General features: G+C 47.1%; 1 protein-coding gene across 1 annotated transcript; it reads left to right on the top strand.

The window, feature by feature from the left end:
* Nucleotides 1-840: 840 nt before the first annotated feature.
* pgm1 (phosphoglucomutase 1) lies at nt 841-8,079 on the top strand. The gene is made up of 11 exons (XM_076045419.1): nt 841-1,150; nt 2,949-3,111; nt 3,255-3,398; nt 3,528-3,653; nt 3,919-4,109; nt 4,693-4,847; nt 4,941-5,056; nt 5,146-5,281; nt 5,774-5,957; nt 6,060-6,194; nt 7,399-8,079. Exons 1-11 carry the CDS (start codon nt 905-907, stop codon nt 7,486-7,488), a joined length of 1,686 nt encoding a protein of 561 aa, XP_075901534.1. The 5' UTR covers nt 841-904; the 3' UTR covers nt 7,489-8,079.
* The last annotated feature ends 6,989 nt before the right edge of the window (nt 8,080-15,068 follow it).

The raw sequence follows: 15,068 nt of genomic DNA, 5'->3' as shown, positions 1-15,068 counted from the left end.
TAATAATGCACCAATAATAAAAAGCATTTCATATTTTTCACTAAATAGTGGCAAGAAAGGAAAGCCACTGGCTTAACACTATTCACGGTCAATTGTTTGCAGTATTTTCTTCCTATGTCCTCTTTCTCTTTTTACTCTCCTCCTTTGGGCTGTTCCCTTCATGGGTGGCTACAGCCAATCACCTGCCTCCATCCAACCCTGTCCTCTGCATCACATTCTCTCACTGCAACTAGCTTCATGCCTCCTGTCGCTCACACCCACAAATCTCCTCTTTGGCCTCCTGCATCCATCCAACCTCAGCATCCTTCTATACAGTTTCACTGGGCCTCCTCTGAACATGTCCAAACCACCTCAGTCTGACCTCTCTGGCTTGATCAACTCAAGATCTAACATGCAGCGGCCGACTCATGATGTTCTCCTTCCTGCTCCTGTCTGGTCCTGGTCTCGCTACATTTAGCCACTCCCACCTCCAGCTCTGCCTGCAGGTGGTTCAAAATAGATGGCAAAGCAGCAAAATGTTGAAGTAAATTATTAAAAGACACCTTTGCTGAAAAGAGATGTTGCTGTTTGATTTAGAAGCAAACTTGAATTTAAATAAGAGAGTGGACATTTTTTCAGTACTCTCTAGTCTTGATAATGTCTTGGCCTCGGTTAGTGCGGTCTTGACTACAGAACTAGCTTTTCCAAAGATGCAAAAATAATAAGCACTTCATGAAGACCTATCAAGATACCAGTAGCCTTCTGCTTCCACGTTCACCGCTTGCCCTTTAAACCGAGGAGGCGTGTCGGACATTGGAGGGGGGCGTATTCCGGGTTGTACGTGTGGCTGCGCCGCCGCTGCAGTCGCCTCCTAGTCGGACCTCTCTGCGGATCACACGGGGTGCTGCTCGCCCGGCTGTCCAACATGGTGAAGATAACTACGGTGAAGACCAAGCCGTACGCGGACCAGAAGCCCGGCACGAGCGGGCTGAGGAAGAGGGTGACGGTGTTCCAGCAGAACCAGCACTATGCCGAGAACTTCATCCAGAGCACTATCTCCGTCATCGAGCCCGCCGAGCGCCAGGCTGCCTCCCTGGTGGTGGGAGGGGACGGCAGGTTTTTCATGAAAGACGCCATTCAGCTGATCATCCAGATCGCTGCTGCCAACGGGGTGAGTTTTTGTGTGTGTGTGTGTGTGTGTGTGTGGAAGCGTCCTTGCAGCCCCCCCACTCCAATGACAGCTGGGCTAGGCTAGGCTAAGTTAGCTCAGCAAACAGCAGATGCCCCAGCGGACTCCTGTTTAGCATGTCGGCAAACATGGAGCTACAGTAGCTGTCAGTTTAGTTACTCCGGAACAAAGTGTTTCACCCTCTGCGTTGTTTTGTTGTGGGACGTTGTGTGGACCACCGTGGCTGCCCAGCAGGAAAACCACCTTGTCCGAGCGTTCCGGTAGTCACGTTTCCTATCAGTTACAGGTTTACTTTCATTTAAAAGTCACCAAACCGAATGAAATGTGCAATATGCGACCTAATTGACGATATTCTAAGGTAATAACGCGGTGACAGGCCTGACTTGAACCAAACGTGGGCCAGTGAAAGTCTCAGTGGAGCTGCAACTCCACTATTGCTATTTACAAACTAGCTTGCAAGGATGGCGTGAGTTGTGTTGCCTGACGGTTTTTTTTTTTTTTTTTTAAACCTCAAGAGACATTATTGAGCAACCCGAGCAAGTTGTTGCTTGATCGTTCTCGTCGTTTAGTTGTAATCAGGTTTGCTTCTAGATTTCCGAACCAAATCGAACCCCAAACGGGTTCTGACAGTGTCTGGAGCAGCAGGTGGTCCAATGACAAATGCGTCCCTATCACGGACTGACTGTTATGGGGGGGTTTTTTGATTCCGGTTCCCAAATGCAAACTTGAGCGCCGTGATCTTTTGGATGACACGGATGCATAAGGGCACACATTACACCCCCGCCACCTTTGACATTTGCCACGGACGATTGCGTAATCGCTGCCAACCGCTTCAATAATGGTTCCTGGCTAAAAAAGCGATTCAAATACTCCACCCTCACCCTCAGCCCTCCCGGGTCGACGGGTGAAACCGTTCAGTTGTCCGAATTATGAATACAAGCGTGATTTCGCTACAGTCTTTGCATTGCGTGCCGTGATGTGATGGATGCCCATGGCCGCTGCTGCTGCTGCTGCTGCTCCTGCTGCAGCTCCTGCGATGCCATTGAAAAGGCTCGAGGAGAGCAGGGAGGCGTGGCAGCAGGGAGACGTGCACACAGTCACGTTGCCCTGCATATGTTTGGTTTTGAAGCACAGAATGCAGCTGCAGTATCCGGTGCACTGATGATGACCAGAGGAATCCTGCGTTTGTAATGTACGTAGATGTCTGCCATTGCACCAAGGGGCTGTTGTGTCAGCTCAGTAATGAGTTCATTAATTGAGGCAAGACACCGAAAAAGCAAGCAAGCACACAAACAAACAAAAGATCGGGTGGATGTCCTGCTCACCACCACTGATGCTGGCAAAGCTGCTGTTGCACCAAGATGTCCGGTGTTACTCAACTGGTAGTTGATGTTGGCAACTGAAGTGAAGAAACCGTCATTGGTGTGAGGCAGTCTCTGTGTGCATGGTTGCATTTAAGAGGTGACTGTCATTGCCAGGGTATACAGTAGACCCATTTATTTGTTTATTTTACCATGGATGTATGACAATATATGTAGTGTCTATTGTGTCAGTATCTTTATCGCATGCTTAACTTTTCTTTTTATTAAGTTGGCTAATAAGTAACAGGACTTCCATTTTGTATTTCATTTTATATTTTTTGTAAATATAATAATCAATTATTCTACATTTTATTGTTTGTTTTTTTTTGTTTGTTTTTTTTTTTTAGCAAATAAGCTCTTGGAAGTTCATAGTAAAAAAAAAAAAAAAAAAAAGTTTTTTGTTTTTCTCCCTCCTGCAGATCAACCATCTCGTAATTGGCCAGAATGGCATCATGTCCACTCCAGCAGTGTCCTGTGTGATCCGCAAAATCAAGGCAGTGGGTGGCATCATCCTCACAGCCAGCCACAACCCAGGAGGCCCAAATGGAGACTTTGGCATCAAGTACAACATCTCCAGTGGAGGTAAGCAGGGACCAGGTTGTATCCTGATTCCCTTCCCATGTAGTCGTTTCAAAAACACGGTTGTTTTTTGCCGCCCATGTCATCCTTGAGACTGTGAGTGACTAGTCGGGTGCATTATCTCACCAACCTCTCCTCTGCATCAGGTCCTGCCCCTGAAGGCATCACAAACAAAATATTCGAGATCAGCAAAAGCCTGCAGGAGTATCACATCTGCCCAGAGCTGAAAGTCGATCTGTCCAAAATCGGCAAGCAGACTTTCGAAGTGGACACTTTCAAGCCCTTCACGGGTATCAATGAGTCTAACTGATTCATCATGAAGTTGCTCACAAGAGTGACTTCTCCGTTCAAAGTTGAGTCCAAGTGCCTTTTACGTGCCGCTGCATTTTATTCTCGTTTGTTTGATTTTGTTGTCACAGTGGAGATCGTGGACTCGGTGGAGGCCTATGCTGAGATGTTGAGGAGCATTTTTGATTTCAACGCGCTGAAGGAGCTGCTGTCCGGAGCCAACCACATCAACGTCCGTCTGGATGCAATGCACGGAGGTAGTAGACGGCGCAACACTACTTCACTGCTTTTTCACTTGAAAAAAACAAAAAAAACAACACTATTTTGAAGTCCTCAAAAATAGGCTCCCGCGTGTACTTTTTACAATCCTTTTCTTCTACATGGATTATATAGCAAACAAAAGGTGTCTCTCCTTATTTGACACATTCTGGCTTCTACTCTTTGGTTGTTTTCAACCACTTCTGGAGCTGAAGCCCAGATCTTTTTTTTTGTACATTTGAACTGTCAACTGTCTCCCTCTAGTGGTCGGCCCGTATGTGAAGAAGATCGTCTGTGAAGAGCTGGGCTCCCCTGCCAACTCGGCCGTCAACTGCGTCCCTAAGGAGGACTTTGGGGGCCACCACCCAGACCCCAACTTGACCTACGCCGCAGACCTGGTCAGCGCCATGAAAGGAGGAGAGTACGACTTCGGAGCTGCCTTTGATGGTGACGGTGTAAGTCGTCTTTAGTCAGCAAGGACATAATGTTATGGCCTTGAAGAAAGAGTGGAGCAGATAATCATGTGAACTCGCATAACGCGTAATTCTGGTATTTTAGGTTTTGTATAACAAATGCAAGGCAAAGCTTCCTCAGTGTCCCCAAGCCCTGATACATGCAAGGGGTTTTGTGTTAGGAGGTAAAGCAAACATGAAATTAATGAACCGATGCCAAACCAAACACGTCACTTAGTTTGCTGTGGGGCCCCCTGGAGGGAACAGCCAAAAGTATTTTAGCTTTGGTGATTTAATTCCTCTTCCGAGACTCAGAAGCTAAAACACAGCATTCTTAGCCCTTTACATGATGACTTGATGATGGATGGACTTTTTTCATTTTTGGAAAGTTAATGCGCAGGCATCAGACACACAGTGTTGTTTAAAACATTGGTAAATTGAATTGTGCATAATATAGAACCTTGATGTATTTATAACTAGGCCTGTTGTAATTTATTATGTTTAAGAAGCTATTAATTATTAAAATTCCCATCTTTGATTTGTGATCTTTGATCCTTGTTGGTCCCTGTGGTGTCCCCTGTCGCAGGATCGTAACATGGTTCTGGGTAAACACGGCTTTTTCGTCAACCCTTCGGACTCTGTGGCGGTCATCGCCGCCAACATTACCAACATCCCTTACTTCCAGAAGACTGGCGTTAAGGGGCTGGCCCGCAGCATGCCTACCAGTGGAGCCCTGGACAAGTAAGCAAGACCACACTGCTTGTTTCTAAACCTGTCTCGTAAGAATTGGAACGAGCCATGATTATTATTCTTGATCATTGCTTTGTGTGTCAGTGTGGCTAAAGCTCTGAAGATGCAGCTGTACGAGACTCCAACCGGCTGGAAGTTCTTCGGGAACCTGATGGACGCTGGCAAGCTGTCGCTGTGCGGGGAGGAGAGCTTCGGCACAGGTAGGACGTCGCGACGTCTCGCGAAACGGCCTCAGCGACGTGTGAACAAGCGGCGTCCCGCTCACTCCGCCCCTCCGCCCACCTCCCAGGCTCGGACCACATCCGGGAGAAAGACGGCTTGTGGGCGGTGCTGGCGTGGTTGTCCATCCTGGCCACCAGGAAACAGAGCGTGGAAGAGATCATGAAAGACCACTGGCAGAAGTTTGGCAGGAACTTCTTCACCAGGTGAGAAATGTATTTGCCAAGTGGTTTTAATGCGAGGAAGTCGGCGTAGTGCGGCACAATTCGTCTCTGGCGCCATCAAGTGGCTATAATGAGAACTGCAACAAAGCTTTTAGTCAGCCTGGTACTTTGGTGGTTTTAACGGTTCTAAAAAGTTCAGATTTTTCTATAACTCCGCACCACCCACAATTATCAAAATTGATTCTAATACTTATTGCATAAATTGAGAATTTAACAAATAAGACCTTTCTTTTGTCTCATTAGTATCACCAACTATCATGTGGCCAAAACTTTTCTTCTTCTATTTTATTTTATTTTTTTTTACATTTTTACGTCTATATGTTTAAAAACAAAAAAAAGTGTGATTACATTTTTTTAGTTTGCTATACTAGCAATAGCAACAACAAGATGCACATCAGATCACCAATCAGATCAGAAAGAAATACACATGTCCATCCCAAAAATGTAAACCAACCCAACCTCACAACCTCCCAGGTACGACTATGAGGAGGTCGACTCGGACGCCGCCAACAAGATGATCAAGGAGCTGGAGACGGTGATGTTTGACCCGTCCTTCGTGGGCAAGAAATTTTCCTCTGGTGATAAAACCTACGAGGTCGCCGTCGCTGACAACTTTGCGTACACAGACCCTGTGGACGGAAGCGTGTCCAAAAACCAGGTGAGAGGGTCCAGAAATCCAGAACGTTCCTCATTCCCTTTAACCTCACATGTGTTACTGCTTTATCCCTCAACGTCTTGCTCCATCTCGTGTCTCTCGCAGGGCCTAAGGATCATCTTCTCTGACGGCTCCAGAATTATATTCCGTCTCAGCGGCACAGGCAGCGCGGGAGCAACCATCAGGCTCTACATCGACAGTTACGAAAAGGACCCCCAGAAGATTTACCTGGACCCGCAGGTCAGTGCAGCAAGACATAATTCCATCACGTTTCGCAAGAAAGACAAAAAAAAAAGTTGGGGGAGCAAAGGATGAAGTCATCAGAGGGGAAAATGGATTCAGCACCTGTCATATAAAAATCTGCTGAAAATTTACAACCTGCACCGTCCCACTGCTTCCATTGAGTAAGACCGTCCCAGAGCAGGTTCCAGAGCTTGTAATCCATAACGGGAGTCACTGGGAATGTTTGGCGAGGGTTTGAGTTATGGCACATTATCAGGCCCAGTCAGAAGAAAAGGAAATTTGGCACCGGGGGGAATAATAGAGTTGACTTTTCTTTCAGCGCCTTTATGAAGTTCTTTTGACTCGTGCTGAAAGGGAGTTGATGGAAAACAAGAACGTCAAGCCAGATCTAAAAAAAAAAAAAAAAAAAAAAGTGAAAAACTTTAAAGCTTTTATCTTTTTTCACTGACGACACACCACAGAAATATTGATAACCTGAATCACGTTACTTAAGAATTTAAACCTCTCTTGTAGATAAATGGCCGGTAGAATAACATTCAGTCTGCAATCATTGTCCAGGTTCCCTCTGCACGCCAACAGCATCCGCCTGAGATGGAGGCATAAAAAGAATGCACTTTTAAAAAAATAAATAAAGTGAAAGAAGAACGGTGTTAGGAAAAAAGGAAGCACTATGAAGTGGCCAAGAGTTCATGGTGGAAATTAAGTTATGTATTTGTTGAGTAAACAAAAAAGGCAACCTTATGATGAGAATAGCCAAGTTGCTGTCACCTCAACAAAAATATTTGCCAAAGAAAGACAAACAACAACTGCAAAGCAGCCTTTTAACTTCATTCAAGAGAAAACCTCAACTGGAAAAACCTGCGTGCTCCACTTCTTCTGATTCCTTCCGTGCACGGCGGTTCGTCAATCCATGCAAACAAAGTTCTCAAATTAAACAACAGCATCATATTGTTTGATGTGAAATGTAAAAAGCTAAATTTGTTCAGAATATTGTTTTAAACTTTATTCTCAGTGTTATGTCACAGCGTTAACACTAAGATAACAAGCTCATTGCCCTTTCTGTTGTGAAATTTAATCCGATCGGGCGACAGGGATTAGATCAGATTACTGAGACGTAATCTGAATCGATCCGATCGGATTCGCCGGGTGAGCAGGAATCGTGTCACATTCATTGTGTTGGCGGCGCTGCGCCTTTGTGCAGGTGATGCTGGCCCCGCTGGTGGACATCGCCCTGAAGGTGTCCCAGCTCCAGGAGAAGACCGGCCGCAGCGCCCCCACTGTGATCACATGATTCCTCCACGCCTCACTGCCTTCACCCGGCCCAGCGACAGGCCCCCGCGCCGCCGCCCGCAGGGTGAAGCTGCCCTCAAATGCTGTCTTGGCTTCAGTCTCCCGACTGGCTTGGAGACAGAGCTGCACCAAAACAGACACTTTACTCGCAGTTCTACCCGAGGAGCTCTTAATTTAACTTAAATAATAATAATAATAATGATATAAAAATGATATTAATAAAAGGCAGTTTTAGCACCGCTGTACTGCAGTCCTGCCGTCTTCCTCACTGATGGCGAACGCCACCCTGAACGGTTGTTTCGTGCATCCTTAAGATTCTCAAGCATGTGCCTCGTGTAACTTCTGTGTCCGTGTCTCACTGTCTTGTCCAGATCTGTTCCTTTTTAAACCGTCACTGCCAAATTGACGATAAGTCAGCAGTTTGGGGCAACTTCACCTCACCTCTCCCTCATTGACTCTGTGCCTTTCCCTCTCCGACGCTCTTCAAAGAGCATCAAAACAGCCCCTCGGGCCTGAACCCTTGACTAACCACAGCTCACGTCTGAAGGGAACTGAACTCATCCTCCAATAAAGTAACCTCACTTAAAAAAAACACACAATTCTCCTGTTTTGTTTTATTTCCTGCTTTAGTTTTTCACCAGGACGGCACGGTGGCGCAGTGGTTAGCGCTGCTGCCTCACAGCAAGAAGGTTGTGGGTTCGATTCCGGGCTTGGGACCTTTCTGTGTGGAGTTTGCTTGTTCTTCCTGTGTCTGCTGGGTTCTCTCCGGGTTCTCCAGCTTCCTCCCACACTCCAAAAACATGCATGTGAGGCAAATTGGAAACTCTGAATTGTCTGTAGGTGTGTTTGTGAGTTCGAATGGCTGTTGTGTCTCCCTGGCTTTGCCCTATGACAGTTGGGAGAGGCTCCAGCTGACCCCTGTGACCCTGAGCTCAGGAAGAACGGGTATCAAAAATGGACGGATGGATAATTTTTTATTTGACACTGAGGCAGATGTGTGTCCTGCGTCGTTCCACATCATGCACCTACCTTGCCTTTGGATGTCAAAACCAGCTGGAACCGCCCGAGCAGACAGAAACAAAGAGGGAGCGAGTGGCGGTTTTCACATTTAACACTGGCCGCTATTCAGCCGGGAAATTAATGCAGATAAACGCGCAAATCCTGTCGTGCTTCAAGTGTGCCAAGTCTCTGGCCCGAGCCTGCACTGGAATCAAGGGCTCCGAGTGGAAATGTCTCTCCAAAGACATTCCAGCGGCCAGCAGGAAAGGCAAAATAGAAAGAAAGAAAGAAAGAAAGAAAAACCCTGGTGGATTGTCTTCCTCCCTCACAAATCTCCTTGTGTAATGAGATAGTCGGCGTAATCCTGATGAACTATTAGCGATCCCGCAGGTAAAGGCAAGAAAAATGGGATTTGTCTCGACCCTAAAGTGGCACAGCTGCTGCACCTCAGCTTGTTAATCGGCTGCAATTTGTGAAAAATGGGGCGCAGCCTGCCTGCACGCGGCGCGGTTTGAAGGTGAACCTTGTTTAGAGAAGCTGGCCTCGCTCCCAGATGTCACTTTTTTTTTTTTTTTTCCCGACAATTTCTGTCGAAGGTTATTTATTCGGACCAACACAATGAGATCTACACGGTTAAACCAATAATGGCTGTCACTAATCCCCTCCTTAAAACATGCTCGGTCATAGCCAGGCGTCTCCAGAGACTCTGCCTTTCTTTTAAAGAAAAAAAAACAAAAAAATCCACTGGAACTCTAATTCTCTTTGCTGACTTGTCACTGCTGTGTCTTGAATATGACTGTGTATGATTTTAAAGGGCTCCTATGTTGCTGTTTTGACATAAAAAAAAAAACAGATGGGTTTTAGTTTTGTTGTTTTTTTTTTGTTTTTTTTTTAATCAAAATCAGCGACAACAAGCTACCACAAAAGGCCCTCTTCCCTTTGACCAAATAAGAATGAATTAACAAATTCACCCCATGGCGACAAAATATCGTCACTGCTTTTGTTCATTCCTTTATTTAACCTTTATTTACTTTCTGACTTCTTTGATTCTTTGATAAAAGACGAGACCACGAGACACCCAGCGTTGTTTTGTAAATGAACACGTACCTATGACAGAGGCGTCGAGCACATAAGGACGTCCAGTTAACCTCAGACTACAGTACGCAATGGTGAGTGAGGGCACCGCAGTCGGTACTGAATCTCAGGGTCTCATTACCAACCGTTGCCGTCTCCTTTTTCTCCTTATCTGCAGTCTCAGCAGTCACGAACAAACACCAAGAACTAAATCTGGCCAAACCTTCTCCGCAACTTTTACCTGCGTTCACTCCGACGATGAGGATTAAAGGCTTGGAAGGTCTGCTGGCAGCCTTCAAAGGCCGAGGCTGTAACACTTGGGAAGTCCCGACTGCCCCTTGACGCTTCGTCTGAGCAGCGGAGAGCCGCAGCCACGCAGAGGAAACTTCCTTTTTCCTTTCTTTTCTTCCACTGTTCGGGCCCCGTCGGGCTAAACGCAGTGCAACGCACAGGAGGCCTCCTGATGTGTGGCTCATAATGGCTCACAGGCTCTATTTGAATTGGCTGTCATTACATCAGGTAATTACGGCTGGTAATCACAATAGGGCTTATATAGAGCCGGCCGGCCTGCCTGCCTGCCTGCCTGCCTGCAGCTATTAGATTTCCAGAACGTCTTTTCCTGGAGCTGACACGGAGCCGTGTGTTTTCAGAGCTGTCCGTCTGTCCCTCTGTCGGTCTGTCCGTCCGCCGCTCACCTGCGAGGGGACAAGGAGCGCGGCGGACAAAGAGATCATTCTCTGAGTGACGGCGTAATAATGAACCAAAGGAAAGAGCTCAACTGGGCAATTATTTCTGGAGCTTTTCACTTGGTGCGTCGTTTTGCCTTGTGGGACTGGATCAGAACTTTTAACGTCTGACCAGTAAGTTGGTCCGAATGAGTAATCCCCTTTCCATTCCTCTGGAATCAAAAACAAACCGTCTCGGTCACAGTGTTATGAAGTGTTCATACAGTATGTTGCAGTTGTTGGCTTTGGTGTTTGAGCCAAAGACCTGTGTCGACGTTGTTTGGTGTGAACGCAGCAGAAACGCCCGCCAAAGGCAGAATTCCGACGTCCGCAGGAACTTCATCAAGTTTGCCGGTCACGAGTCGATTGGTGCGTTTGTTTTTTTTGGGGGGGGTCAATCTGATGATCTGAATTGTGCCAAACTGAGGAATCAGATTGTCCCGTTTACACGAACGACGAAAAAAAGAGATGGGATGGATTACCAACGTCGTTAGCCAGACTAATCAGGCTTGTTGTCTCTCATTTTGTGTTTCTTTCCAAAGTGCGACACCAAACAAACATCCCCATTGTTTAAAATATGAGCAGGAAGACTCGGGCAGCTTGAGCGAATATTTTTACACTCGACGTGGCACAATCGTTACGTCACACGGTGCACATACGCACAAAGCTCCGACGGTGGAAAGCAATGATGAGCTGTTTACGTGGCCTCCGATCTGATCAAAACCAGGTTTGCCTCCGCCAGTTTGGTTGGAACTGAGTGTTAGCATGATGCAATTTTAATTATTTGCGGTCCATGTAAACACACCGAAAGTTGACTAAAGACTATTAATTACCATTATTTGTCTCATGCATGTTATTATGTCGCTGTTTTGTAATGCATGGTTTCCCATGGTGAGTTTTTATTAGGCTGGTATTGGCTAGAGAGGCTAACAACAACGATAAAAGGTTCATCTTCTTTTGTGATTTGTCACTGGAATGTTGTCATCCTGATTTCTCAACTGTTGACTGAAATATAGTAGTAAAATAGTTTGGCATAGATGAACCTTAAGTGATGAAAAATGGGAATTTCCTTACAGCCCTTTAAAAAAAAAACCATATTAAACGCTATTGTAGGAGCAGCGAAATTCAAGCCATGGCTATTTAAACCTTTTTCACTTTTCTGTTGATGCCGTGTGAGGTCACAAAGCCAAGTTCAGCAGTGGGATAAGACGAGTTTGGAACATTTCTGATCACACAGTGGAACCAAGCGGCACGAAGAAGGTGCTGGCTCGTGTCAAAAGACCAACTTAACCCCCTCCCCCCTCCCCCGATCCATCCTTCTGTTGGCTCCAGTCAATGAAGACTAAATACCAGGAAACAGCACACTTCTATGGCCCATTGTGCTCCAAAGTGTGTGTGTGTGTGTGTGTGTCTCTGAGTGTCTCGGACCTGTGGTGGGATTTATGTTTTATGTGCTGAAAAACACTTAAACGTGTTCAAATGTATTATGAAGCTGGCCTGCTTTATGTTCTCTTTAGGCCTGATTTCATTCTTAAATCAGCCCATTTTGTCAAACAACGCCAAAGCTGTTCTTTCCTCCGTCGCGTTCCATATGTGCTGCACTAAAAATACCCCTCCCCCTCACCCCCCCGAACAGGGCCGCGGCGCACAATCGTGCGCACGGCCACTTATGTGCATAAGTCCAACTGCAAGCAATTATTGTTGTGCTGCTTCGCATATTTGCAGGGGAGACATAGGGGCAGAATATTAAATTACCCCCCTAGCACAATTTTTTTTTTCTTACTGTACACCCACCAATTTCCTTTAAAGGTTTCTAAAATGTTTAGAAATGAAATCGAGGGAAATTGGAAGGTTCTGTTTTCTCTTTGAACGGCGTTCAGGCGTTTGTCTGCTTTCAGTCTGTTGAACTGCGTCTGTAACACACGGCCGCTGCTTTGCGGCGGCCAGCACGGTTTTATCGGGCGGTGACTTTTGTGTAAAAGTTGTCAACTTCCCTTTTGTCCGGCCGTTAACTGTGCAACAGTTTGGGCTGCAGCGGGCTTGGCAGCGGACGGCCGGCCGGCCCATTAATCTTCAATACAATGTTCCAATTTCAAAAGATGGAGCTGCGGGTTTCGCGCCGACGCTAACGATGCAGCGTGACCGCGTGGGCTTTGCCAAGCGCCAAACGAGAACGCAACCAAAACACAACACTGCCTCGGCGACCTGCGCCGATTGCTGCGAAACGCCTGCGGAAAACTTTTGACCCAAAACAAGAAAATCAAAATTGCGTCAGAGGCCGTTAAGCCTCTGGACGACTCAAAGACTCGGAATCCACAAATATTAAGAAGACGTGACAGGTGTTTTTGGAAAGGGCTATCATCGCCTCCGTCTCGCCGTTTCATTTTATATTGGATGGGACGTCATTGCTGATTTTCTAGCGACGGGCCTCCTGTTCATTGCGCCTCGGGGACCCTTTCTTCAAAGAGAGCCCCACCAGCCATCGTGAAGGTTAGGTGGCTTTTACCACGCATGGTTGCAATTTGGCTCAAATTAGGTCGACAGACATCAAGGAGGGAAAATAGACGCATGTCAGGAATATTCTCGCTACTCGAACTGCTGCATTTTGACTCCATGCTCCTCCGCCTGCTGGAAATCCCTTCCAGTCCCTCATTACGCAGCAAAATCAGAGCCCAGTTGCCACTGGGGGTTAAACTCATTTACCTGTTTAAACAGGGAATTTGAAAGGGCGCCTCTGCAGGAAGCGCAGCTGACACCTGATGTGCATCACCTCACACAGCCCCCCCCCCCCCCCCCCCCCCGCCACCACCCCCCGCACCCCTCCTCCGTCCCCCACCGACCCCCAATTGTAATCAGTCAGGCCCAATTTTCATTTTGGTTTCACAGACGGTTGGGATCATTTTGTTTGAGTCTGCCCTCCGCGTGGTATCGCCCCGGCACAAAGGCCCTTTGTTGTGCTGATTGAAATGTTATGTGAAATCATCCACATGCCACGTCTACACATGCGAACTTGCTTCCCCCCCACCCCCCATCTTTCCCAGTCTTCTCAAGCACTTCCACGAGAAGCTCAACTGAAATAAACACTCGGAACCGTTTTAGTCCTCCGAGCGTCGGCGCACATCTTGATTTTCACCCAAAGGCAGGATCTCAAACGTTCCTCGTGTTTATCACAAGCCTTTGGTATGCGAGCGCAGACGCATCCGAGCTGTTTTGCGAGCGGCCGAGGCCTCGCTCGTCATTAGCCAATGCAGCGCGTTCTCTGTCATCACGCCGGGCTGACAGAACCGACTGCGGCCCTGGTTCTAATCAGGGCCTTTGGCAACAACGGCCCCGACCCGCTGCTTCGAATCTCTCAACCCCTCGAGAAACACCCTGTTTCTAAATACGTAGAACCGCTCAAACTAGCGGCGTCGCAGGAGCTGCTGCAAAGATGTGTTGACACACAGTGCGCAGCGCTGCAGGAATCCTCCCAGCGGCCCGGTAATTGGCGTAAAAACAAAACAAAACTCAGAAAGCAGAGGGTTTTATTCCTCCACGAACACGCCCCTGCGCTATCCGCTGGTATGCAGGAAGCTGGCACAGTGTTATCTCCAAAGGGGGCAGCGGCCGGGGTCTCTCCTGGGAGGACTTGGAAGTATGAAGGGAGGAGGGGTGTGTGTGTGTGTGTGTGTGTGGGGGGGGGGTTTGGTTTGAATCCTCGGGTGGCAGAGATACGAAGACGTCGGTGAGGAAGCGTTAATGTCGTGACATAAACAGCCCACACAGCAACTGTCAGAGCCACTGTTCACAAACAGTCAGCAGGGAAGTGTCAGTGCGTGATCTTCTTCCATGCCGTAAACATAACGCCAAAAGGCAATTTTAATACATGTTGCTATTTTTCCATAATAAAAGGCCATGGCAGAACCTGGATGTAGAGATTGTGTAAAAGTCCAAAGCAGAGTAAAAATGAAAACAAGGTGCCGAGCAGGGGGAGGAAAAAGGGGGGAGTTGTGTTAATGAGGCTGCAAAGCCTGGGGATTAATGCTTGTATGGAGGCGTGCGTGGGCGGCGTGTTGGGGTGTGTTCTTCTAAATGTAGCATAGCGAAGGTTTAAACTTGTATTTAGGCCCAACAAAGTGAAAGAAGTTTGCTCGGCCCTCTCCTTCCTTCACAAATTAAAGTATAGCTGATGTTTAGAGGCCGAGTCGGACTTGAGGTTGGGTCGAGGTTACACTGTGGTGGAGGTTTAGGTTTTGGGTTGGGGGTTTTCTGCGAAAGAATGGAAAATGAATGGAAGTGAATGCCAAGTCCTCACCAAGGGCGGAGAATCAAAAGCGCGTGTGCGTAATGAGGGAGGTTAACGTTTTAGTTTGTGAGCAAAGTCACGCTAATCAGCTTCAGGGTGATGTTTATTAAATATCAAATACATTTGGCTCCAATCGATGACTGTTTTCTTTTATTCACACCATTTGTAGGCATGGCGGTGAAATATGACTGGATGCGGTGGAGTTGAGGCTGAGCAGGTACCCCGGGGGACCCGAAGCAAACAGGAGTTCTTTGTGGCAGAGTGTGTCTGGCACTTCTGGCACTGACACTGCTGAGTGGAGGAATACAAGGGATATGTCATGAGGATAACATCTGCTTAGATTAAGGAAATATTTTCCTGCCGGTGAAAATCAAACTTTGAGAATGGTGTGTAAGAGAGACAGCGGCCGCTGAAGTTCTCCTCAGCGAGCAGGGAAATAAAGAAGTACAAGAAGATTTAAAAGTTTGAAAGATACAAATTCTGTTAAAAGTAATTTCC

The sequence above is a fragment of the Nelusetta ayraudi genome, unplaced genomic scaffold (assembly GCF_046127955.1).
Source record: "Nelusetta ayraudi isolate G7.1 ecotype Tasmania unplaced genomic scaffold, CSIRO-AGI_Nayr_v1 ptg000084l, whole genome shotgun sequence".
Classification (NCBI taxonomy): domain Eukaryota; kingdom Metazoa; phylum Chordata; class Actinopteri; order Tetraodontiformes; family Monacanthidae; genus Nelusetta; species Nelusetta ayraudi.
The sequence above is the reverse complement of the archived record's forward strand: the minus strand, read 5'-3'. Positions and strand labels throughout refer to the sequence as shown.

Bases quoted from the DNA above. Each gene is read 5' to 3' on its own strand.
- pgm1 (XM_076045419.1), top strand. From the start codon at position 905: ATGGTGAAGATAACTACGGTGAAGACCAAGCCGTACGCGGACCAGAAG. The intron at 1,151-2,948 runs GTGAGTTTTTGT...TCCCTCCTGCAG, and splicing joins AGATCGCTGCTGCCAACGGG to ATCAACCATCTCGTAATTGG. The intron at 4,848-4,940 runs GTAAGCAAGACC...TTTGTGTGTCAG, and splicing joins ACCAGTGGAGCCCTGGACAA to TGTGGCTAAAGCTCTGAAGA.